Raw genomic sequence first — 26,880 nt, forward strand, 5'->3', positions numbered from 1 at the left:
AGGATCAACATTTGCAGTACACCTTAACGCGGCCGTTTTCTATTCATTCTGAAATCAGCTTGTTTTGGTCGTGAAGCCTGAGGGCAGCCATGTTACGTTGCCACTGCGACTGACAATTTCTTTTTGGGTTGTCACTTTTGTCAGTGCGTGTTTTACGTTCGGATCCCTGTGCGGAGTCATGAGAGTCTCTCAAAGATCCAACTTCGTTGTTTGCATTGACCGTTCAGAGTATATTATCTCAGTATCATAAATAGCTACTTACAGAGGTTAGGTATATATGCCGATCACGTACTTATCCACGAAAATCGGCCAATCACCATCGTGGCCGATCGATTGGAGTACCACTACTTTCTATCCACGGTTTTGGGAATCATGTGAGCTAATTCTAGGCATCAAGCAAACTTGCTCACAAACACAGGACGTTTTGGGGCAATCCTGCGTCCTGCTTTTAATTATTAGCTAGCATGATGATAACAAACGACGTCTGTCAGCCCGCTTTGACCTCAATAACAAGTCTGTAAACTGGGCTTGTACAAACGGCGACTCGCCTGCAGTTGCGCGCGTCTACCGACAAGGAGGCGCCGATGTCCTCCAGCACAGTCGTCCGTGTGACTGTGCTGTGGGCCCTTTCTTGTCCGCTTGTGCGCGGCGGCGGCTACTTTCTGCCTTCTCTCTCTTGCTCTACTTTTCTCCTTCCTCGCCGCAGATGACCCCCAACAAAATGTCTCAAAACACGCGTTTCGTCACGGCGGCGGCGAATAAGCGCGGCTGCGGACCGTGCGTGGAGGCCGTTTCACTCGCGTCGTCGTGTTTTTTCCCCATTCCCCACTGAGGTTCTAGTTTGTGAGAGGAGGAAGGTTGCCATTTTGCGATTTACGCCGCTTCCGCTATTCAATGTCGCGTGTGCTGGGATTCACGTTGGTTGTGGGGTTCCATTTTGTCAGTCTAACCCCACCACGAGAGCCCCAACGTTAAAACCCACGCGCGTTAACACTTTATGGGCCTATTTCTTCCCTCGTCGCCCCCCTCTCCACCTCCACCGCCACCTCCCGTGAGAGAGGACTCCATTTTGAAAGGGTGTGCAGCCACTGAACTCAAGCCCTCGTCTCGGGGAAGAAAAGGGAGGCGACACACGATATGGCCCCACGCGTGTTTTCTTCTTGAGTGTGAATCTTGATCTTTTGGCGTAGGGAGAACATGACGGCTGGGTGGAAATTCGGCGCGTGACGTCACCGCTGCCGACTGCTCGTGATTGACGGCCCGTTTAGGCGAGGGGGCACATGTGGGAACGGGCATTTCGAAGGCAGGAAATGGACGTTTATGCCAGATAAAATCCAGGCTTAAGGTATAAAGTTGTGTACAAAAAGAGAGTTGAGGTCCCTTAGTCTTGCAGGAGCATATATTAGAGGGGAGGTGTTGGAGGAAGAGGAGGAGGAGGGTGAGGGTGGTGGTGGTGGTGGTGGAGGAAGAAGAGGCAGAGGAGGGGGGGTGAGTGCTCCTCGGGATCCGGGCCTAGTAGTGCCGCCGCCGGGACTCTCCTGTCGCTCTCATCCGCTGTCAAAAATCCGGGAATTGCCTCATTTAGGGGGCACAATGGAGGCGGCCGGGCTCGCGTGGAAGCTGCTCGACATGGGAATGGTAAGAATCTCGTCACGGATGCCGCGTTCGGTCGCGTTTAGCGTGATTTTTTTTTCTTTTTTTTACGTGCCTCTCAAACCTTACTGATGCGCGTGCACACAGACACAAGCATACCCTATCTCTGTACGCGCGTGTGTGTGCGCGCGCGCGCTCGTATGTATTAGTGGCGTCGTCCTCTGTTGTATGTTTTGTTCTATTTTGACACCACACACACTACACACAGTGTCAAACGCGCATTTGCACACGCACGACGAGGGCCATTTTAATGCCTCTGTGAGTGTGTCCTCATGCGGTTCACACACACACACGCGCACGCTCACACACCATACATACAAACGCGTGCATGACACTATCTTCATCTCATGGTCGCCTCATCCCGGAATGGCTGCACCGACCACAAAAAGATGTCTCCAAGATGTCACCCAGTCCAGTTGTCATTTGACACACATTGATGGCTTCTTCTTGAAATGTTCACCATAAGGCAAGGCAAGGCACCACTAAGGAAAACAAGACAATCTGATAGGTAGTAGTTTCAGGATATTATAGTTATTATTCAAAACAAGCATACCAATTTGCACACTTACCACAGTTTTCTGCTTGAATTACTTATTTATAATATTATTTTGTTCTTTTTTTTTTTTTTTTGATATTGTAACCTTAAAGCAAAGTTGTTTAAGACACACATCCCGTTGACACCCTTGACTCACCACCTAGAAGAAGACCATAATGTTTTTTAATTGAAAAAATGAAATCGTTTGAATTTGTAAATGAGTCAAACAGACATTTTTTAAATCTTATGGCCCCCAGGGCTACACACACCACAATTTTCAGCTCAAGATCCAGAGTAGACATTTAAAATCAATCATATATTGCATAACGATTTCTAATTTTATATATATATATATATATATATATATATATATATATATATATATATATTTTTTTTTTTTTTTGTGAAGTTCGTGAAGTTTTTCATCCATGCACGCACTTTCAACACCCCTGGCGCCCCACTTAGAAGAAGATGAACCGACTGGCAGTTACATTGGGCTACAGTTGCAGTTTTTGTAAGCTAAAAGTGGAATATGAATATTTTTATCTTGTAATGTGCAGCTATTGTACCAAACTCCCATTACACTTTTAATCTTGCGCACCACAATTTTAACCTGAAATCCAAATGAAACTTTTAAAGAAGAAATACGTTTTCATTTGTACCATAAAACAAGGTCGCTCGAACTTTTTAAACCACGCACGCACCCGCATGCCGGTGGCACACCCTCGAAGAAGTTGAAATCATTCAATCAATTTATAAATTGCCAAACCGTTGTTTTTAATGTTACGCAAACTTCAGGCAGGCACACACTGCAGTTTTCAGCTCATGATCCCAATTTGTCATCTGGAATTGATTCATTTTTGTATTGTATAATTTGTAAGTATGCAGTTATTATACAAAACCACTACTGTATTTTTAATTGTACTGACCCCAGGGGTTGTGTTCACCACAGTTTTCAGCTCAAGATCCAAACTAGTCTGTTGAAATGGATTATACACGGCATTCTCCAATTGTTTGGGACCGAGCCCTTCCATGAATAGTGAAAGTAATTGACACTCACCCCAAGAGGTTTGTGATTGCCTTTAGATGACAATAGATGGCAGCAGAGGGCTTTTTTCCGATTAGAAAAGGTTGTGGCCTCCTCGCTTCAACATAGTTCTTGCCCCCAAGTTGCCACCAGATGGCACCAAAGCAGTATTTGATTTTTAAAAAAATGAGAAAATACTGGGAATTCCCGCCCACCCCTGGTGAATAAGTGAGGCTAAGTCCCCCCCCCCAAATCCCTGAATGCCCAACTGCCAATGTGTGGGGGTTCACTGAATTGCCATTACATCAATGAGTGGCAAAGAATACAGGAGACATTGGTTTACTTCAACCAACAGGCCCTCTTGCTGCAGTACTTTAAAAAGTATATATCATAAACAGGGGTGTGGCCAGGGATTTGGGGGGGAAAAGGCACATTAGACCAGTTCTATACTAATATGACATATGTTCCTGTTCCAGGGAGGAAGCATGCCAGCATGAGTGGGCTACATGCAGGCCCAAGCCGGGAGTCCAGCCGCCCGATAACCCCTGCCTGTGACCTCTCCCGCTATCCCCCATCCAACCACGATACAGACCCCCGCCCAACCATGTCCGCCGCCGCCTCCTCCCTGCAGCACGCATCCATCTACGGCTTTGCGCAGAGGGACCCCTCGCCCCCCTCATCCACCTACAGCCCCCTGAGGAGGCTGCAGCATCTCACCACCATGGTGAGCCAGCCCGACTTGATTCTACCCGCCCGGCCAGGTAAGGGCTGGGAGTGGGGGTCCGATCAGAAGGAGTCGGAGCGGGACTCCTGGGTCGACTGTGCCGGCGGGGACTACTACGAGGGCAGTTTTGCAAAACAAGCCGAGGTCCAAAGTGGCGCCTCGAAAGAGGAGCCGGCAGCCAGCTGTAGCAGTCCCAGCATGCCAGAGAGGAAGACGGACGGTTGTTTCTCTTGTCCGCCTAGCCCGGCTTTCTCTCTCGATAGCAACAGTCCCTTTGCAAATGGCCTCCTTCACTTTGAATCCTCTTTGTTTGAGGACGAGGATAACAACGACTGTGACAAAGAGCAGCAGCAGCAGCAGCAGCAGCAGCAGCAGCAGCAGCAGCAGGAGGAGACAAACCTTGCCGGCACGGACTCGCGGGATAAACGCAAGACCCCAGAGAAAGAGCCTCAGTCTGCCACTGTGGATTTGCAATCGGAATCCAAGGATACAAATGTTTCATCGGCAAAAGTCATCACCCGGTCCCAGTCGTCGGGCTTTCGCCGAAGGTACTGGGATGTTTCCGACGATGAATGGGAGAGCGACACGGATCTCTTCCTTTTTGGCGACAGCCCCTCCAGGCATTTGATGGCAAGTGTTATCCCAATTACAGAGAGTACAATAGGTCTTCGCCTGACAACAGATTTACGTTCCTACAGCATAACCTGAATTTTTTTTATGCAAGTTGGAACACCGTCTATCACTAATCCACACTAAAGCCGTCGTAAATGAATTACTCAGCTCAACTTTATTTATAGAGCACTCTAAAAACAACCATAGCTGCATACAAATTGCTCTTCATGAAGTTAAGATCAGACATGCAGACAAAGACGGATAAAACAAGAAATTGATAACATAAAGACAGTAAAACCCTCAAACAATGCCGAGTCATATGCTGAATCCAACGCTTGAGTCTAACGCCTATGGTCAGAACACGACTCACTATGTCTTTCCGTTTGTTGCTGCTAACTAAGCTCGCACAATGAGCATGACAGAAGCGGCAGTTCTGATCATCATAGCCTCACAGTCATTGTCACTTAATTCGGGACTGGTCCTTTACTCTACCAGTTGATTTAACCTGCTGCTTCTTGAGTGTTGATGTAATCACTGTTTCGCAAAGTACTCTAGGTCAGTGTTTCTCAACCTTTATTGAGCCAAGGCACATGTTTCACGTCGGAAAAAAATCTCACGGCACACCACTTGGCAACACGATTCACAAAAAATGGCTATACAGTGTCATTATGTAACTTCTGTCATCTCGTGGAGGAACATTTTATTGTTTTGTCTTTTACCGTACGTGGTTGCCGTAAAGAGTTTAACAAAACAGATCCTTTGAATTAGAAAATGTAGACTCTTTGTCAAAGTAATTGCCATTGGATAATTTCCGGCGGCACACCGGATGATCTCTCACGACACATTGGTTGAGAATCACTGCTCTCGGTGTCTGTTGATGTTGAGGAACTAGACGCAAGCGGTGCAGTGTCTAGTGACTGCTAAATGTTTCATGGCTGTTTTTTACGTCGGCGACAGCAGAGCGACATGAAACGGAGCTCTGTACCACCCGTCAAGTTTCTAGAGGGCGAGGTCATTTGGGCGAAGTTCAACCGACGGCCATGGTGGCCGTGCGAGGTGATTGTTGACCCTGCGCAGGGAGTCTATCACAGGGTTAAAGGTGGGCCAGCAACGTTGTTGACCGTTGGCAAGTGTCTTATCGTTTTGTTGTTGCTAACCCATGATTGTGACTATCTTTAGAGCCCAGCGATCGTCCCTGTCGACTCTACCACATCAGGACCTTTGGGGACCCAGAGGAGCAAGCCTGGGTGGAGGATAAATCAACTCATATTTTTCATGGAGGCTTTCAGTTTGAGCAGCTTGCGCAAATGCGTCGGAAGGGGAAGCAAAGGGGGCATAACCACAAATACACAGTAATTCCCGTTGCGTTTGATTAATTGCTGCATGCAACGATCAAATGTTGATCTGGATCTTCACTGAATTTGTGTTTCCGCAGATCGCTAAACGGTATGAGGCGTCTTGGAAATGTAGTGTGGCTGAAGCCGAAACCATTCTCCAGCAAAGACCCAACATTGAGTCTTTAACGACAGACAGTACCTTCCAAGACAATTCCCCGATGGTGACCAAGCCCTGTCCACCTATTTCGCCTTCATCCCCTGCTGCCTCCAATATTCCGGAGAAATCGCACACAATCAGTGGATCAATATCTTGCCAGATATCATCCCCATTACAAAATAAGCAAGGCACTTTAAAGAAGTCTTCTGACAAGAGGGAAGACTTTAACTCCTCAAATAAGCAGTCTAAAAAGATTAGACATAATAGCCTCAACCAATCAGATAAGAATGTAGAGTGCCCTTATTCGGACCTTGACTCGGTCCCTAAGATTTTGTGTCCTAAAGCACTTGAACGTCAAACTGTGTTGACTCAGTCACCTGCTAATGTCAACAAGGAGGAAAAGAAACAACCAGAGATGCAAAGTGGTCTGTGGTTTAGTAAATCGAGCAAAGACAGGCGACCTAAAACTGTTACTCCTGATTGGTCAGATTGTACACTTTTCAGCAATGTGAACAGTAAGAAAAAGACCTCTGCTGTTAATAAAAATGTGATGGCTCAAGAGGATTCTACGTCCTTCGCTGGGCAAGGTGACCAGGCGGGATTGCTAAATGCCGAAACAACGCTTGTGTCTGAGCAGTCATGGCAGTTGGACTCTAAAAACATCATTGTAGCTAACAAACCTCCTGAAAGCACTGCTGAGCTGTTGTCACAACACCCGCAGTCAATCGATTCTTCGGACCCTCTAGGATTGTCACAAATGCAAGAGTTAGTGGTCTTTTGTGAACCTTACGGATCTTCAGAAAATCAGCAGTTTGTGGGCCCTTTTCATTCTCAAGGATTGCTACAAAGCCAGGACCCCAAGGACTTTTCTGACTTTCGAGTATTGCCACATAAACAAGAGTCAGTGTTATCTTCGGACCCTCGGGAATTGTCACAAAACCATGAGTCTGGGAACGATTCTGTCCCTCGAGCGTCTTCTCAAAAGCATAAGTCAGTGGTTTCATCAGACTCCCAAGGATTGTCTCAAAAGTATAAGTCAGTGGTTTCTTCAGACTCCCTAGGATTGTCTCAAAAGTGTAAATCTGTGGATTTTTCTGACCCTGGAGGATCATCACAAAAGCATAAATCTGTGGATTTCGGTGACCCTCACGGATCAGCAAAAAAGCAGAAGTCTGTGGCTCCTTCTGACTCTCAAGGATTGTCCCAAAAGCAGCAGACAGTGGATTCTTTGGAACTTCGAGGATCGTCCAAAAAACAGAAGTCAGTGGATGGTTTTAGCCGTGAAGCATTATCACAAAAGGAGTCCAGGGATTCTTCTGACCCTCAAATAGTCCCCCAAAAGCAGAGGTATGTGGATTATTCTGCCTCTCAAAGAGCAACCCTAAAGCAGAAGTTTGTATATGTTTCTGATCGACTGTCACAAAAGCAGAAATTTGTGGATTCTTCCGACCCTAAAAAATTGTCACCAAAGCAGGAGTCCATGGATTATTTTGACCTTCCAGGATCATTGCAAAAGCAGAAGTCAGACGATTCTTCATGCCCTCAAAGATTGCCACAAAATTCTTCTAATCCTGCAACATTGTCACAAAAGCAGAAGTCTGTGAATTGTTCAAACCTTCAAAGATCATCACAAAAAGTGGAGTCTATGGATTGGTCTGACCCTCAAAGATCATCGCAACAGCAGAAGTATGTGGATTCTTCTGACCGTCAAGGACCGTCACAAAAGCAGGAGTCCAGGGAGTCTTCTGACCCTCGAGGTTCGTCCCAAAAGAAGTCAGTCGATTATTTTGACCCACAAGGATGGTCAAAAAAGGGTTCAAAGGATTCTTTTCGCCATCAAACATTGTCACAGAAGCAAAAGGCCAGGGATTGTTCTGATCCTCAAGGAGCATCAAAAAAGCAGAAATGTGTGGATTCTTCTAACCATCAAGGATTGTCCCAAAAGCACAAGTCAGTGGATTCTTTTGGTCTGCAAGGATTGTCACTAAAGGAGTTCAGGGATTCCTCCAACCGCCAATTCGTGTCACAAAAGTGGAAGTCAGTGGATTCTTGTGGCCCCCAAGGATCATCACATAAGCAGGAGTGCCATGATTTTTCTGACCGTCAAGGATCATCGCAAAAGCAGAAGTCATTGTATTCCTCTAACCCTCGAGGATCTTCCCAGAAGAAAACAGTACCTTGTTCCTACACTCAAGAATTATCGCAAAAGCAGGAATCCATAGATACTTCAGACCCCCGAAGGTCATCACAAAAGCGGAAGTCTGAGAATTCTTCTCAACCCCAAGGATCATTGCAAAAGCAGAAGTCACTGGATTCTTCTAACCATCGAGGATCATCCCAGAAGAAAACAGTGGAATCTTCTTACTCTCAAGAATCATCACAAAAGCAGGAATCCCCGGATACTTCAGACCCCCGAAGGTCATCACTAAAACAGAAGTCGGAGAATTCTTGCAAACCCCAAGGATCCTCGCAAAAGCAGAAGTCAGTGGATTCTTCTAACCCTCGAGGATTGTCCCAGAAGAAATCAGTGGATTCTTCTTACCCTCAAGAATCATCACTAAAACAGAAGTCGGAGAATTCTTGCAAACCCCAAGGATCATCGCAAAAGCAGAAGTCAGTGGATTCTTGTAACCCTCGAGGATTGTCCCAGAAGAAATCAGTGGATTCTTCTTACTCTCAAGAATCATCACAAAAGCAGGAATCCCCGGATACTTCAGACCCCCGAAGTTCATCACTAAAACAGAAGTCAGAGAATTCTTGTAAACCCCAAGGATCATCGCAAAAGCAGAAGTCAGTGGATTCTTCTAACCCTCGAGGATTGTCCCAGAAGAAATCAGTGCATTCTTCTTACCCTCACAAATCACAAAAGCAGGAATCCATAGATACTTCAGACCCCCGAAGGTCATCAGAAAAGCAGAAGTCAGAGAATTCTTCTCAACTCCAGGGATCACCGCAAAATCAGAAATTAGTGGATTCTTCTAACCCCCGAGGATCATCCCAGAAGAAATCAGTGGATTCTTCTCACTCTCAAAAATCACCACAAAAGCAGGAATCCACAGATACTTCAGACCCCCGAAGGTCGTCACAAAAGCATAAGTTAGAGAATTCTTCTCAACCCCAAGGATCATCACAAAAGCAGAAGTTAGTGGATTCTTCAGACACCCAAATATTGTCACAAAAGCAGCAGTCAGTGGATTCTTCTGACCCTCGGGGGTCGTCACAAAAGCATAATCCAAGGGATTTGCCTGATCGAGGATCATCGCAAAAGCCGAATTCCATGGATTGTGACTCCCGTGGACTGTCAAAAAAGCAGGAGTCCAAGTGTTTTTCTCACCACCGAGAATTGTCACAAAAGCAAGACTTCAAGTATTCTTCTGACCGAATTTCATCACAAAAGCTGAAATTAATGGATACTTCCGAACCTCGAGGATCATCCCAAAGGCACGAATCTAGGGATTCTTCCGACCCTCGAGTTTATCCAGAAAAGCTGAAGTTGGTGGATTCTTCTTACCCTTCCCGGTCATCACAGAAGCAGGTGTCCAGGGTTTCTCCTAACCATCGAAGATCGTCACAAAAGCCAAATTCCATGGATTCTTGTGACTCCCATGGACTCTCAAAAAAGCATGAGTCCAGGGGTTCTTCTGACCATCGAGGATTGTCACAAAAGCAGGAGTCCAAGTATTCTTCTGACCCTCGAGGTTCGTCAGAACAGCTGAAGTCGGTGGATTCTTCTGACCCTCGAGGTTCATCACATAGGCAAGAGTCAAAGTTGTCTTCTGACCCTCGGGTTTCGTCAGAACAGCTGAAGTCGGTGGATTCTTCTGACCCTCGCGCGTCATCACAGATGCAGGTGCCCAGGGTTTCTCCTGACCATCGAGGATCGTCACAAAAGCCAAATTCCGTGGATTCTTGTGACTCCCGTGGACTCTCAAAAAAGCATGAGTCCAGGGGTTCTTCTGACCACCGAGGATTGTCACAAAAGCAGGAGTCCAAGTATCCTTCTGACCCTCGAGGTTCGTCAGAACAGCTGGAGTCGGTGGATTCTTCTGACCCTCGAGGTTCATCACATAGGCAAGAGTCAAAGTCGTCTTCTGACCCTCGGGTTTCTTCAGAACAGCTGAAGTCGGTGGATTCTTCTGACCCTCGAGGTTCATCACATAGGCAAGAGTCCAAGTCGTCTTCTGACCCTCGGGTTTCGTCAGCACAGCTGAAGTCGGTGGATTCTTCTGACCCTCGAGGTTCATCACATAGGCAAGAGTCCAAGTCGTCTTCTGACCCTCGGGTTTCGTCAGAACAGCTGGAGTCGGTGGATTCTTCTGACCCTCGCGCGTCATCACAGATGCAGGTGCCCAGGGTTTCTCCTGACCATCGAGGATCGTCACAAAAGCCAAATTCCGTGGATTCTTGTGACTCCCATGGACTCTCAAAAAAGCATGACTCCAGGGGTTCTTCTGACTGTCAAGGATTGTCACAAAAGCAGGGGTCCAAGTATTCTTCTGACCCTCGAGGTTCGTCAGAACATCTGAAGTCGGTGGATTCTTCTGACCCTCGAGGTTCATCACATAGGCAAGAGTCAAAGTCGTCTTCTGACCCTCGGGTTTCCTCAGAGCAGCTGAAGTCGGTGGATTCTTCTGACCCTCGCGGGTCATCACAGATGCAGGTGCCCAGGGCTTCGCCTGATCGAGGATCGCCACAAAAGCTGAATTCCATGGATTCTTGTGACTCCCGCGGACTGTCAAAAAAACAGGAGTGCAGGGGTTCATCTGAACATCAAGGATTGTCACAAAAGCAGGAGTCCAAGTATTCTTCTGACCCTCGAGTTTCGTCACAAAAGTTGAAGTTAATGGATTCCTCTGAACGTCGAGGATCATCACAAAGGCAGGAGTCCAGGGATTCTTCTGACCCTCGAGTTTCATCAGAAAAGCTGAAGTCGGTGAATACTTTGGACCCTCGCGGGTCATCACAGAAGGAGATATCCAGGGATTCTTTGGACCCTCGTGGAACATCACATAAGCAGAAGTTAGTGGATTCATTTGAGCCACAAAGATCAGCACATAAGCAGAGGTCGGTGAATTATTCAGACTTTCGAGTATCAAAGCTGCCGTACAGGGATGTCTCTGACACCCAAGGATCGTCGCAAAAGCAGGAGTCAAAGTATTCTTCTGATCCTCAAGGATCATTACATAAGCTGAAGTCAGTGGATTCGTCTGAGATCCGAAGAGCAAGGCATAAGCTAAAGTCATTGGATTGTTCTGACCCTCCAGTATCTTCACAAAAACTGCAGTGCAGGGATTCCTCTGAACTTCAGGGATCATCACAAGTATCTGTGGATTGTCACAGGTCGTCTGAGAAGTGTGGTTATTTAAAGGGTCGGCAAATTATCCCTAATTCAAAACGCTCTGCCAAACGGTCTACTCCTCGAAGTAGCGCACACGTTAAAAAGTTTAGCAAGCGGCCCAGTGCAAAGCGCATCCGTCAAAGTGATCATTGTAAATTGAGGGCCAGTAAAAGAGTTTCTCGACGTAGATTTTACCAGACAGAAGAAAGAGAAAGTAATAGCAAGTCCAGTGTAGCAACAGACCTTCAAACAGCATTGATTTCTATGTGTAAACTACCATTTGTTAAGTTGATGCGCAAAGACAGAAATATTCAGAATTACTTGAAGTCTAAAATTACTATTGGTCACTGCAACCAAACTGGATGTCCAAACAGTAATGAACCCCAAAGAACAACAGTTGCTCACTCCCCCTATACGTCAGACTTGATGGACAGAGCAGGAAGTATCTCTAAAAATAGCGTAGACACAAATGTTTCCCAAAATAGTGAAGACAAAAGTGTTTCTGGAAAGACCGATGACAAAAGTCTTTCGGGAAATACCAAAGACACAATTGTTTCTGCAAATAGTGAACACAAAAGGGTTTCTGGAGACAAAAGCATGTCCAGAAATGACGAAGACAAAAGTCTGTCCAGAAATAGTGAAAACCAAAGTGTTTCTAGAAAGAGTGAGGACAAAAAGGTTTCCAGAAAAAATGAAGACAACGTTGTGTCGAGATGTAGTGAAGAAAAAGTCATTTCCAGAATTAGTGAAGACAAAAATGTGTTCAGAAAGAATGGGGACAAAATTGTGTCTAGAAATAATGAACACAAAGTGGTTTACAGAATCACTGAAGACAAACATGTTTTCGGGAAAAATGAGGACAAAACTGTTTCCAGAAATGGTGGACACAAACCTGTTTTCAGGAAAAATGAGGGGGAAAATGTGTCTGGAAATTGTGAAGACAAAGGTGTGTCTAGAAATTGTGAAAACAAAAGTGTGTCCAGGAATAGTGAAGACAAAATTGTGCCTCGAAATTATGAAGACAAAAGTGTGTCCAGAATTGTTGAAGACAAAGATGTTTCCAGAAAAAGTGAAGACAAAAGTGGATCCAGAAATACTGATGGCAAAAGTGTTCCCGAAGACAGTTGGGTTTCTAGCCATTGTGAAGACAAAAGTGTATTTAAAAATACCCAAGACATAAGTGTTTCCAGAAAAAGTGACGAGGCAATTGTTTCCAGAAATAGTGCAGACAAAAGTGTTTCCAGAAATGATGCTGCCTGTTCAGAATCCCAGATGACAGAGACAGAAGCAAGGTGGGAGACTGGTGCCTCCAAAGGCACAACCATTTCTTGCCATCTTTCACAAAGTTCTCAGCAACATGAGACTTGTGCCTCAAGCCTGGCGGACATCACAACCCCTGTGCCCTCTCAATATGATAATAGCAAGGTAGGATCCGGTAACGGTCAGCCGCCATCCCCCAAGACCAATGCCCTTAAATCAAAGCACATCCCTGATCAATTGGCCAAAGTTCTACCACAAGAGCCGCCCGCCCATCTTCCAGCCAGCAATCGACTGATGACAAGAGCCCTGAAAACCATGAAGGTGTTGCAAAGGCTGAAGCAAAGAAAAGCCAAAAAGAAAGCCGCTCAGAAAGAACTCTTGCGTCATAGCAAAAACCAAGCCAGCCAAGAGCACCATTCTAAGAACTCCACTTGGTATCCTGAAAGCAATTTGGACACTTGCTCTAAAGTAACACCAGTCGAGTCTCAATATAGCGCCATTTGTGACTATGATCAGGACACTGTTTCCAGTTGTAATACCCCTCCTTTGGTCTTTCCTGATTGCATCGAAGTCAAGAGTGAAGAGGAAGTTCTTTCGGTATCGTCAACACCACCGATGGACTTCATACCCCTCACCTCCAACGTTAAGGCGAAGGAAGTAGACCAAAGCACCGATTTGACTTCTCCTCCCTCGCCATTTTCTTTTATGAATGCTTTGAAAAACGCAAAAGAGGTGTCCTTCCAGTCCTTGACCGACGAGGCTAACGGCAAAGCCCTCGCCTTCAAACCAGACATGAACTACAAGTTCAGCACTTTTCTTATGATGATGAAAGACATGCATGACACTCGAGAGCGTGACGGGACCCCCTTAGAACTGGAGATTGGACCGCCAAGTGCCCATGTCAAGGAGGAGCCCTCGGTGATGCCTGGAATGACTGCGCTCACAGGCCTAGAACAAGACGTTCTGAATAATGTTCCAGATTTTGGCCCATTCATGGACACAAGTAAAAGTCACACGTCCAAGGGGCCTTACAAGAAAAGCGGCAGCTCCGCTTGGACGAAGAGTAAAGCCGAGCGCAAAGCGCCAAGTCGTCGCGCCGGTTCTGGACCCGGCTACCCGGGCGTGGGCTCCTTGCTGGGAATGGACTTTTCCTCCGTGCTGGATTACTCGGCGAAGGTGCGCTCCCTGTTGGATGTGCAGGCCTGCCACTGGGAGGGCCAGCCCGGGAGCCACGAAGGATCCTTGAGGTGGGGCCCAGACTTCGCGCACGTGAACGGCTTCGTCTCCGACTGCACCGAAGCCAAGACCAGCCTGGCCTGCAACACCGGAGAAGGCGATGACGACTCACCCGGTAAGGAAGGGCCGTCTAGATTATATTTTGTATGAAAGGAAACGTGATACATTTAGCATGTGTGTGAATATTGCAGTCAATGTTGAATACATATGGCATTAAAACGTTTGTACATCTTTCAGCCAGTAAACGAGTACGGAAACCAAGCAAGAGACTGCTGGAATGGACGGAAGAGTACGACCAGATATTTTCCTCGAGAAAGAAACCTAAAAAGCCTCTTCCGGCAATTACGATGGTAAGGGAAATAAAGAAAAAGAAATCATAATGAATATACTGTACAAATAAACACAAAATCTGGCGCTCTGTTAGGGCAACCAAGCACTTTCATCCCAACCACCTGCACTGGACAAGAAGGCACTCGAGCCCCCATCCTTGAACGCGCTTCCTGAAATGCAGACGCCGCCTCCGGAGGAAATCACCCTCACCACGGAACTTCAGATCCCCAGCGCTGAAAGCGCGACCCCGCAGGAAGCGCAGGCGCTTTCCATCGACACGTTGACCCCGCCTCCCGAGGCCGAAGCGGAACCGCCGCCAATTGAAGACCTTGCCGGAGATGACCGTGAGATGGCGATGCCCTCTGCTCACAGTTGTCATCACAATAATCGATCATAAATTTTTGGGACATTTTGTTCTCAGGCGACGCTCCTTTGCTGCAAAAGAAGCGGAAGAGGAAACCCACTCCGAAGATCCTGGAATATTGTCTTGAAGCCGAGGCCTCGGTTGGCTCGAAGAAGAAGGTACGCCATCTGTACGCTTAAATTGGCTGCAGCTCAGGAGATCCAATACATAGGCTGTACCCCAAAATGTGGCTTTCGGGAAGATAACCATGCTGAGTTTTGACCGACAACAATCTTTACTTTTGTGTTTGTAGGTTGAGATGCTTCTCCTATTTTGCTACTTTTCCAAACTGTATGCTGCAAAAACAAGAATAAATATACATATACAGTATATATTTTGATATTTATAATTGCAAGCAAGCGTGCCTTATAAAGGGTCTGCTGAGTGTTTGTGGCACATTTACCAATGTTGAATGTTTTTATTTTTGCCGCAGATCAAAATTGTGAAGAACAACTCGTATGAGGCTCCTCAAACAGGTCAGTGAAGAATCTCATTTGCAGTCGCGCGGCTTTTATCACCCCTCCCCCGCCCCCCTTTCATATCTTAGTCGGAAAGCTATGAAAGGAAAATGCCGCTTGACCTCGCTGCCGCGTCTGTCTGACAGCTTATCCCGATCCCGATGCTCCTGCTTTAAAAGCAACGAGCCCGGCGGACTCCGCGTCGTCGCCCGCATCGGCGACGGCCACCCACCTGACTCCGCCCAGCGCTCCCGCTCCCCCCGTGCTGGCACAGGCGCTGTCTGAACAGGCGGACGACGCGCTTGCGGATGTCCACCTGCCTCAAGCAGACGACGGCTTCAAGTACACCACAGAGTCCGAGGTATTGCCGGTCAATACAAAACGTGATTGTGTCATGTGTTATTTTGGTCAACTCATTGAAACAGGAAATATTAGCAAGAGCTCGAAGGATGGCGCAATACAACACAACCACATTAACAGGGATTCTCAGTGCCACTTTTTTCAGACGGATACAAGGCGGACTTTCTCAGTGTCAGATTTCTATTTGAATATATTTTTTTGCCTTAAGTATCATGGCTGATATCAGCATCCTTTGAGTATCCGATACCTTGAAATAAGGTGGATATCAATCAGTACATGCCCATCCCAAATTAACGTGAAAGGTTGGTTTGATGAAGTTTCAATGGACCTGTTAAATGTGGTCCTGAAAAGGTCTTTCAAAAGTCTTCTTATACACACACTCGACAGTCGTTTATTTCTGGAGAAGTGTGTTGAAGGATTTTTTATTTTTAATTCAGTACACTTTCCCTTTGTGTCCCCAGGGTGAAGCCTCCATGTTGGACCAGAGCTTCTCCTCCGCTCGAGACGACTCGTCGCTATGCGACGATGCGCTGGGACAAGGCAGGAGGATCATCGGTGACCGAGGGGGCCCCGCCTCCTTGAAGGAGAACGTGTGTCAGGTGACCTCACATTCACGCTCATACCCTAATTAGTGAACGTCACAGGAAGTTGCACTCTAATGCCACAGTTTGGACTCGGGAGTGTGCAACCTCTCCAAGGCCGAAAAGCGCACAGGAAACATTCTTGAGTTGAAAATATCAAGTGCCGCCTTGGTATATTTCTTGGTATGTAAAGACGTCTGCTTTGTTGTCAGGTGTGTGAGAAGACGGGCGAGCTGCTGCTCTGTGAGGGTCAATGCTGCGGCGCCTTTCACCTGGCCTGCATTTCCCTGGCAGAGGCCCCCAAAGGGAAGTTTGTGTGCCCGGAATGCAAGTCAGGTACGAACAATGGATTGGCTTCTAAAGCCTCCCGTTTGTTAAGAGACATAAGCCATCGCTTGGACGATTAAAAAAAAAAAAAAAAAAGAGATCATTTAAAATTTATAAAATGAGTCATAAAAGTATGATTTCGTTGTGTAAACAAGCAGTGCGTTGGATATAAATGCATATTAGTAATCTTTTTTTACGATTATGCCAATTTTATAATTGTGGAGTGTAATTATTGTAATTGAATTTGAATTAAATGCACAGCCCTACTGTATGGACTGCATCATACTGCCCCCTGGTGGATCACAAGAGCTGGAATGGATTAATGGCGTTTTTGATTGTGTCAGTGGAGAAAGATTATTTTAAGATACAAGCATGGCAAGAAGGCCGCACTGTATTTACTTTGTGAAGTTTTTTTGGGTGGTGTGCTGCGAGATTTTTTTATTTTTTTTTTAATGTAAAATATGTGCCTTGGCGCAAATGTTGGGAAAGACTGGAGTTAAAGGGTCTTTTTGACACGCAGGCGTCCACACCTGCTTTGTGTGCAAGAAGCGTAGCGAGGACGTGCGGCGCTGCATGATCCCCGTGTGCGGCAAGTTCTACCACGGCGCCTGCATCGCCGCCTATGCGCCCACCGCGCCCGTCGGCCGCGGATTCCGCTGCTCCATCCACGTCTGCCTCACCTGCTTCATCGCCAACCCTGGCAGTCCCGCCGTCTCCAAAGGTGAGTCTCTGGCTCGCCCCCCCGCCCCCCCCCCCCCCGCCGCGGCGCCCCGCCCCCCGTGCTTACTCGAGTTGTTGCGGCCAGGTCGTCTGGTGCGGTGCGTGCGCTGCCCGGTGGCTTACCACGCCAACGACGCGTGCATGGTGGCCGGCTGCGTGGTCCTCTCCAGCAACAGCATCATCTGCCCCAACCACTTCACCCCGCGGCGCGGCGTCAAGAACCACGAGCATGTGAACGTCAGCTGGTGTTTTGTGTGCACCGAAGGTAACAATTAAATGTGATTACATTTGGAAAATTATGAAAGTTTAAAAAAAAAAAAAAAAAGGGCATGTACAATGACAACTACAAAAATGCAGCACAGTGCAATCTGGATCAGATCTGGATTTCCACTTGTGAAACGGCATACGCAAAGAAAATATGAATCAAATTGAAACTATACTTGTTTTTGCAAATGTTTTAATCCACGATGCAAGTAAATGTTTCCCTTTGTTATTGCGCTGAATCCGAATTCTGCACTTGTTTTTATCTCTGGCACATCCGGTATTCATATTAATAACATTAATGATACTAATACAATAACAATAATTCTACAGTATGTACTCTAATACAATGCTAATTAATTAAGGCATAGGTTCAGCAACAGGTGGTATTTTTTTTCTTCTCAAACATCGTAGCTATAAATTCCAAAGCATTGTAAAATCTGGATTGCGCAAGCTTTTAGTGGTCAAAGTTCAAAACAAAAACTGAAAATCTCTTCAAAACAAAAAGTAAAGACTTTTTGAAATCGTCAACAAAAATACGTATAGGGACACTTAAAGCCATCACCGATGAAAATTTACTGTTGACCAGTTTATTTACGGATTTGAGATATATATCCAAATTTCCAGAGTTGATTACCACTTTAATGCCCGTTCCTTGAGGAACAGCCTTCCTATCCATTGTAAAATAGAAACGCAGATCATAAGAATAACTAAGATTGCAGACCTCCGAAGGCCCAAATTATCCTCATTTTGATCACCTTGCGCTCCTCCCAGTAAGAGTTTAGCAACATTCACAGAGACACAAATGTATTGCTTTGAAGAGAAAATTGTCTGTGATAATTGCGTCCCGCAGGAGGCAGTCTGCTGTGCTGCGAGTCGTGCCCGGCCGCCTTCCACCGAGAGTGTCTGAACATGGACATGCCCAAAGGCAGCTGGTACTGCAACGATTGCAAGGCCGGCAAGAAGCCTCGCTACAAGGACATCCTGTGGGTCAAGGTGGGACGCTACAGGTCGGTAACAGAACATTCTCCGCTCCATGATGGAAAAAAATGTGAATGACCATTATTTTGGTAATAATTGATCACGGTTATTCAAACGATCATTTATTTTTGGGTAGAAGACAATGTTGCTATGTAAAAAAAATATAACAATTTTCTTTGAAACTCTATAATTAAGCAAGTTCCTTTTGGACCAGACAAAATTGATAACATTTTCAAAGAGGTGCAAATGTATGATTTCCTTGCGTAAACAAACATAGTGCGTTGGATATAAATGTATATTAATAATGCTTTTTTCACGATTATGCCAATTTTGTAATGGTGAAGTGTAATAGTTGTAGTAATAATTGAATTTTGATGAATTGCACATTATTTGCTGCTTTTTCCGCCAAGGTGGTGGCCCGCCGAGGTCAGCCACCCCAAAAGCATCCCGGAGAACATCCAGCGCATGAGGCACGACGTGGGCGAGTTCCCCGTCCACTTCTTCGGCTCCAACGACTACCTGTGGACCTACCAGGCGCGCGTCTTTCCCTACATGGACGTGGACGCCAACAGCAAGGAGAAGATGGGCAAAGGCGTGGACGCCACTTACAAGAAAGGTCAGAAAACGGCAGCCGGCCGTACAGGCCGGACAAAGTTGTGATGGCTTCGTGTGCGCCCGCCCGCAGCTCTGGAGGAGGCGGCGGTGCGCTTTCGCGAGCTTCAGGCCGAGAAGGAGCTTCGGCAGCTTCAAGAGGACAGAAAGAACGACAGGAAGCCGCCGCCGTACAAACACATTAAGGTCAGATCTCCGTGTGGCAACTGCGGTCGGTTTAAACGATTGCGGCTAATGTAGGGCAAGTTGCTTCCAATAACAAAAGTCATTCTCAAGTATGGCATTGAACTGTGATACATGGATGCCTTTTAATAAGACCATGCCAAAACCCCGAAATGAAAATAAACAGTTCAATGACCAATTATAAGCAATTTGTTTGTACTGAATTGTACTGTAAATTCAACATAAAGTTGCTAAAAAAAAAAAAAAAGAAGCAAAATCGTATCTATTCACTGAATTGATTATATTACTTCCTTGCATTCATTCCATTAATAACATAGTTGAATTGAATTGAGATTCTTTAACAAATAATTATTCATTATAGCGAGCATAAGCGGTATGGAGAATGAATGAATAAATCACCAATGAAATAACATTTCTTTTCCAATGTTTGAAGAAAATCAAGGAAAATAAACGACACCAACCTGAATTATACCTGTTTTTCTTGCTCGAAATCTGATGTGGGTGGGGGGGGTTCAAGAAATGAAGTGCTCTTAAAACCAAAAAGAATAACAATGCAACTGTCTTTTGATTATTAACAAATCATGAAACTGTTCTTTTTTTGAACTGTCTTGATAAACCAAGAAAGGCAATCGCCCGACGAGAGCCTGTTTTTACTTTTTAAAAATCTGTTCATAAATGAGGTGCTGCCCGCCCGCCTCCTGCAGGTGAACCGGCCAATAGGGAAGGTGCAGATCGTCACGGCCGACCTGTCGGAGATCCCGCGCTGCAACTGCAAGGCCACGGACGAGAGCCCGTGCGGCGTGGACTCGGAGTGCATCAACCGCATGCTGCTCTACGAATGCCACCCGCAGGTACGCAGAAAAAAAGCACGCTGCTCCACAGCCCGGCGTTTAGGCGTATCTGATGTTGTGTCCACGCTGAAGACATGAAAATGACGCTTGCGTTCGTTGCGCCGCCGCAGGTTTGCCCGGCCGGCGAGCGCTGCCTCAACCAGACGTTCAGCAGGCGTCAGTACAGCCAGGTCGAGATCTTCAGGACGCTGTCTCGCGGTTGGGGCCTGCGCTGCGTGCACGACATCAAGAAGGTACCCGAAAATGGCCGCACGCACGCACGCACGCGCGCGCCTGCTCCTTCATGCAGTCGGTGGAAGGGTTTCCCATTTCGCATTTGCCGTCAGGGTCAGTTTGTGAGCGAGTACGTCGGGGAGGTGATCGACGAGGAGGAGTGCCGGACCAGGATCAGACACGCCCAGGAGCACGACATCTGTAACTTCTACATGCTAACGCTGGACAAGGTACGCGGACTAAAAAGGACGACGCTAAGAACTGCGGGTTTAGTCATACGCAACGGTTTAAGTGCTCTGTGTTGAATATAAATAGACAAACGTCACCGCAATTAAGAGACAAATGTAATCATGTATAACAGGGACAAAAACAGAATAGGGATCATACCTTTGTCATTTAGTGCTCTGTATGAAATATAAATAAAAAAACAACACAAACGGTAGACAAATGTATTCAGACATAAGGGATTGAGCACTCTGTATTCAATATCAACAAAAACTTAACTAAGAGTTACATGCGTATTATATTTAGTACTCTTTTAAATATTCATACAGCCGCATCGCTATAAAATTTAAGAGGCAACTTGATTCATTCATGATGGATTTAGTACTCTTATTGGATAGAAATACAAAAATAAATCCTGAGAATTGCGAGACAAGTTACGGATTCAGTTGAATGAAATCAAAACAGACATTCATGATTACCAGTGTCTTCATACATGAGGAATTAAGTACTCTGTATAGAATATGAAAACAGCAGAAAAACAAGACACATTTATTCATACATATTATTGCACTCTACATAAAATGCAAATATGAAAAAAACCACAACAAGTTAGAATGACATTTATTCACGATGGATGCGGTACTCTGCATCGAAATGTTTGTGACTCATCAGGATCGCATCATCGACGCCGGTCCGAAGGGGAACGAGGCTCGCTTCATGAACCACTGCTGCCAGCCCAACTGCGAGACGCAGAAATGGACGGTGAGCGGCGACACGCGCGTCGGACTCTTCGCCCTGGTGGACATCTCGGCGGGTAGGCTGCTCCACAATTTGGAAAAAAAGAAATATCCAGACGGATTCTGACAGCGTGTTTCTGTGCTCAGGGACCGAACTCACCTTCAACTACAACCTGGAGTGTTTGGGCAACGGCAAGACGGTGTGCAAGTGCGGCGCGCCCAACTGCAGCGGCTTTCTCGGCGTGAGGCCCAAGGTCTGCTTCCGTCCGTTCATCGGATTTAAAAAAAAAAAACAACAACAAAAATTCACATTCAATATGTGCGTGAGAGGTGCAGGTATGATTTTTGGCCATTAGGTTCTTCTGTAGTATCTGTGACTCTGAATGTCGATGCCTTTTAAAAGGTGGCCTAACTACAATGAAAAATCCAAACCATCATAAGTGGTGTGGAAGAATCAACAATGCGAAGTTTCAAGGCAGAGATTTTGCTTTGACCTTTTTTTTTTTTTTGCAATCGCATTATTTGCTGAATCGTTGGTCAATTTTGCCATCAGAACAACCGCCCGTCGGACGACAAAGGTCGCAAGCTGAAGCGGCGCGGCCACGGCAGGAGGAAGAAGAAGGTGGTGGTGACCAAAGAGCGCGAGGACGAGTGTTTCAGCTGCGGCGACGGCGGCCAGATGGTCTCGTGCAAGAAGCCCGGCTGCCCCAAGGTCTACCACGCCGACTGCCTCAACCTCACCCGGAGGCCCGCCGGTCAGTGTCAAGAATCCGAACAACACACTTTAATGCAAAATAAAATCGGATCTGATTATTCCATCAAGTAATCGGAAAAAAATAATTGATTCTGAAATGTGATGGTGCCGACCCTAATTTTGCCTATGTACAGTATGCGCGATACATGCATCAACAGTTCCATATTAATTCATTTGACTTTCTCCCAGGCCGCTGGGAGTGTCCGCGTCACCAGTGCGACATCTGCGGCAAGGAGGCGCTGTCCTTCTGCGAGACGTGTCCCAGCTCCTTCTGCGGACAGCACCGCGAGGGCCTGCTCTTCATCTCCAAGCTGGACGGCAAGCTGTCCTGCACCGAGCACGACCCGTGCGGGCCCCCACCCGCTGGAGCCGGGCGAGATCCGCGAGTACCACCCCCAGCCGCGGGCCTTGACGTCGGGCTTGGGGATGGCCGTCATCACCCCGTCGGCGGCCGCGCCGGGCGGCCCCCCCCGCCGCCGCGCCCCCCGCCCCCGCCGGGCCCCGGGACGCCGGCCAGGAGTCGTTTCCCGCCTTTTCCATCCCGGTGCCCCATCACCATTCCCGTTTCGCCGCCCGCAGGGCGGCGGCGGCGGCGGCGGCGGCGCCTTCGACCTCCCGCAGTACTCGCCCATCTCCTCCTACGAGGAGGACAGGGACGTCCTGGGAGGAGGACGAGGAAGAGGAGATGCTGGAAGAAGAAGAAGAAGACGACGACGAGGAGGACGAGGAGGAGGCTCTGGAATATCTTGAGATCAGAGATGAGGAGGAAGAGGAGGAGTGACGCAGTGGTTTGTTCATACCGACTTTCTCAAATCCACCCTTGTGTGGTTAGTTCTGCGACAGGAAGCGCTTGGGACGCACGCTCGGACAATTTGCACATACTCACTCGCGACAACTGTAAAAAAAAAAACAACAAACAAAACAAGGTTGAATGGGAACGGTGTTGCGCCATGACCTCATTTCCAGCGTCCGTCGTGCTTGCGCGCCATCACATTAGGTACACCTCAGGAGAGTCAATATGAGAGCTGCCGCCAGCATTTTTCTGCCTTTTACACACCTCACAATTGGCCAAACAATCCTCCTGCACGGTTCGCTCAATTTACTGCTCCTTTTGGCTACCGATGCAAGTGGACTGCAACGGTGAATTTGCCTTTTGAAATTTGTTATTCGCGGAAGAGCTCACCTCTCGCACTGCGACGGCTAAAATGTAGCCTCGGCGCCAACTTGGAGGTTGTTAGAGTGGAGGTGAGGCGCTTCGTTTGCTTTGTCTCAGAGAAAAATATGCTTTGCTGTCATCTTGTGGCTTCTCTAGGTAATTACAACCCTTTTAGCCTGGGTGTTAAATTACTTGTGGATTTTCACAGTAAATCATATATTTGCATTTTATTTATCTATTCAGGTTGCTTGCTAAAATGTGACCGCTACAGCCTTGAGGAAATTGGTTGTCTTTCTTTTGTGTAATCATGCCAATTAAATTAAGCGATTAAACACAAACGATCAAAGCAATACCTCTTGCACTCACTTTTGCACTAGTGGAGGTATTAATACGTGTTAAATGACTAGTAGAGTCAGAAATGTCACATTTCATTGAAAAAAAGTGTGTATATGCAATCAATTATACATTTTTAGTTGGAATGAAAGTAGATAATACTCTTATGAACCTTTTTGCTGTCAGCTGTTTTCAAAGCATAGTTCCAATGGAAAGTAATAACAGGCACCATGAGCGATGCTAAGACAGCGCACTCAGCCTCTTCACGTTGAAAAACCTTCTGACCAATAACATTTGCTAGTGGCAGTCAAGTTTTTATTTGGGGCGGTGATGGGTGACTTTTTTTTTTTTTTTTTTTTTTCCGGGTGTGTAAAGGCAAACGTTTTTGAGCAGCTTTCATATTGAATCTCACGCGTCCGCTTCGTAATCCACTTGAGTAGCGGTCACCTTCTGTCGGACTGACCTTTGCCGTTTCCTTTTTTTACTGGACACTTGTTGCTTCCTTAGACGCTGTCAGCAGGCGGACATTTTGGACCTTTGGACCGATCGCGGAGCCACGCGCCTCCGGCGGTGCTTCAGCGAAACGCGAAGGTGACGAATTGCGGGCGGAGGTCATGAAAGGCACTCGAGTCTAAAGGACATTTTTTGGAATGTGAAGGGGCGGGGGGCAACCCACACGCAATGGACAACATTATTGGGACGCAGCCCTCGATCAGTTAACGGTTCAGCGGTTGGACTCGACGCCTTTTAGTTCGGTTCTCTCCTCATTTTTGGAGTGATTGTCCTCATTTTTTTTTTTACACACTGGACTGGTTGCCAGCCCACTGCAGTGCACATCTAGACAACCATTCACACCTGTGGACAATTTAGTCTTCAACGAATCTAGCATGTATGTTTTTGGGCACCGCAAGTACGAACGTAGAAGCTCGACAGGGAAAGGTCCCAAGCTGAGGTTTGAAACGCAGAATGTTTGACTGCGAGGCAGATGCAAAAAGTAGGGATGTTCGATACCACTTTTTTTTTTTCCACACCGATACCAGTACGAGCATTCGCTCACTGATACCAAGTACCTCAAGTACTTTTGATGTATCAAATTTCATTTAAAAACAATTGTGAACGAGATGCAGATGATGACGATACGCCGCAGTGGAGCGTCAACTATTGCCGCGCAAGACTTAGCCAATGTCAGCTTTTTTTTTGGGGGGGGGGGGGTTGTCTTAAGTATCGGAGGCTGGTATGGGTAGCCTCCACGAGTACTCGATACTGTACCTTGAAATAAGGCCAGTATAGAGATACAGCCTTGACTGGCCACCAGTCACTTCCAGGGCAAAGCTAATTTGGCGGGAAAAGCGGGGTTCACTTGGGACCGGTCAGGGTTCACATTCACATCGGTGTATGTTCAATGAACCTTTGGCTCTCCCCTTGAATCTGAACAAGACATTTGGGACAATTGCGTGCTTCCAACTTCCAGTTTGTTGGGACTTCCAGTGTCCCGATACTTTTGTCCAGATGAGATATTGCCATCGAGACGCGTTAAAAGGGGGGGGCAAAAAAAAAAAAAAAAAGGTCTTAACACTGAAACATGGGAGGGATGGCACTAAAGTCGTAGTGTGTACGCCGTAGTCATTTATTTATATTACTGTAAATGTGACGCACAACAACCGCCACCATGTTGCTTCTGTGTGCGTATGTGTGTGTGTGTGTGTGTGTGCGCGCGTGTGCGTCGTCCTCAAGACTAACTAAATTAAGTATTGTACGTGTGTGCGTGCGAGAGCGATCTGCCTTAAAGTGTCTTCTCCCTGGAGCTATTTTGAAGGAATGGATTGGGCGCCCCTTACTAACACGTCTCATTCCAGCCGGTTTCTTCTCGCCGCCATCCATACACACAAATCTACAAAAAAATATACAGTAAATATATAAATATATATATATAGAGAGAGAGATGTTGTGAAATAAGCACTTTGTACTGGCCTCATTTTTTTTCTGCTCCAACATGAAGCCAAAAATAAAAAGTAGAACTGCAAGTGGCCAATTTCCGTTTGAATAATGTGTTGATATTGTCTATTTGATGTGTGAAGTGATTATAGTGACGACAGTAGTAGTAAGGATAACATTCGGATTTAAGCTTACCACCTCTATATTGTATTCCCATTTAATTATTTTACAATTAAAAATCTTTTGAAAAATTGATTTACAGTACATGATTGAAAAATTGTCTTTAAAAATATTTTAAAATATTACGATTATGACAAATACTGAAACGCTTGTTTGAAACGGTGTCACTGAGATGTGGAAGAAATCCAAGCAGCCATGAAAATGTGCTACTGAAAGTGGCTGCATTTAAACAACATGATTGGACATTTTGAGACGATACTATGACATTTATATTCTGTTCAGGCGCACACCTAACAATTTTAACAAATATACGGGTGGGCGGGGGTGAAATATATTTGTCTCAAATGAAAAAAAAAAAAAAGTTATATCCCAGTGGCCCTGAAAGCACCTCAAACAAGTCGAACCTCAAAAATGTCATTTCCTCATTTCTCATGTTGTGGGTTTTGAGAGATTTCACTCATTTTACAACATCTGGATGTTTTTTTTTCCATGCACAAATGTTTATTTCACACTATACGAAACAGTCGAGGTGGATGTGTGAAACGAGCAAAATTATTATTTTTTTTTTTAAAAAGCAACCCAACCATGAATCATTTTGCGGTGTGGGCTACATTCATAGTCCATAAATGCACATCATTCCGCTTTATTTTGCATCAAAAAGCTCAGCTGAGGATGACTCATGAAACACATCACGAAGCTTGTAATTCCCCAGAATCTATTATTTTAAACTTTCTTCGACAGCTTGCAAAAACAAACATTCAAGCAGTTGTTTGAAGCGTTATCCCGCACAAATTCGAAAAGGCAATAAATAGGAGCGCAAACACATAATGGCTAAATGGCAAACCGCGCCAGTAACGTCATTCTGAGGTGACACTTCTGTCACGTTGTGCCATTGAGGTCTTCTTGGCGTATGTTGACCAAATTTCCCATGAGAGGAAACCAGAGCAAAAAGATGAAAAAAAAAATGTGAGTCAAAAAGTCAGTCACTTTCTCATTCAGGCAGCTTAGACCATGCGAATCGAGGGACCCAATCATGTCGATGCAGCGATACAGGAAGTAGTGAGACAAGGTTTAATTTGCCAGTGGTCTTCTGCGCCGGCGCCATTCATGTGCAGTCTGGACTGGACGCCGCCGGGTGTAAACGCTACATTACAGTGAAAAGGGAAGCAGCACTGCATGGATGTGCAGAAAATAGAATCCGTGCTGATTTTGCGGGGGCGGGTGGGTGGTTTCATTTTGCACTTTTGGGAGTTCCCTACTCGCCAGTTTGTGGGGTGCCCGAATTGCATGAGTCGATGTGACCGCCCCCTTGATCCTCGTGGTATTTTAGTGGAAACGAAATGTGTCAAAAACGTCATTAAAACATCTGCTACAGCCCCCCCCCCCCCCCCCCCCCCCACC

The 26,880-nt window shown here is 46.3% G+C and overlaps 1 protein-coding gene across 1 annotated transcript; it reads left to right on the forward strand.

Annotated features, from left to right (window-relative positions):
* The first annotated feature begins 1,498 nt into the window (after positions 1 to 1,498).
* On the forward strand, positions 1,499 to 26,864 carry nsd1b (nuclear receptor binding SET domain protein 1b). The gene is given in 30 exon segments (XM_086057459.1): positions 1,499 to 1,638; positions 3,692 to 4,569; positions 5,509 to 5,650; positions 5,731 to 5,903; positions 5,987 to 13,994; positions 14,117 to 14,229; positions 14,304 to 14,553; positions 14,631 to 14,731; positions 15,046 to 15,088; positions 15,217 to 15,431; positions 15,892 to 16,029; positions 16,224 to 16,347; positions 16,859 to 17,059; positions 17,144 to 17,323; positions 18,173 to 18,329; positions 18,711 to 18,916; positions 18,986 to 19,098; positions 19,800 to 19,946; positions 20,057 to 20,179; positions 20,273 to 20,389; positions 21,057 to 21,198; positions 21,269 to 21,375; positions 21,675 to 21,876; positions 22,065 to 22,225; positions 22,227 to 22,336; positions 22,338 to 22,422; positions 22,424 to 22,453; positions 22,455 to 22,538; positions 22,540 to 22,663; positions 23,872 to 26,864. Coding segments are annotated over 28 exon segments (12,450 nt in total). The 5' UTR covers positions 1,499 to 1,638; positions 3,692 to 3,708; the 3' UTR covers positions 22,657 to 22,663; positions 23,872 to 26,864.
* The last annotated feature ends 16 nt before the right edge of the window (positions 26,865 to 26,880 follow it).

Source organism: Filicampus tigris, chromosome 17, assembly GCF_054856515.1.
Source record: "Filicampus tigris isolate MCC_2025a chromosome 17, RoL_Ftig_1.0, whole genome shotgun sequence".
NCBI classification, from domain to species: domain Eukaryota; kingdom Metazoa; phylum Chordata; class Actinopteri; order Syngnathiformes; family Syngnathidae; genus Filicampus; species Filicampus tigris.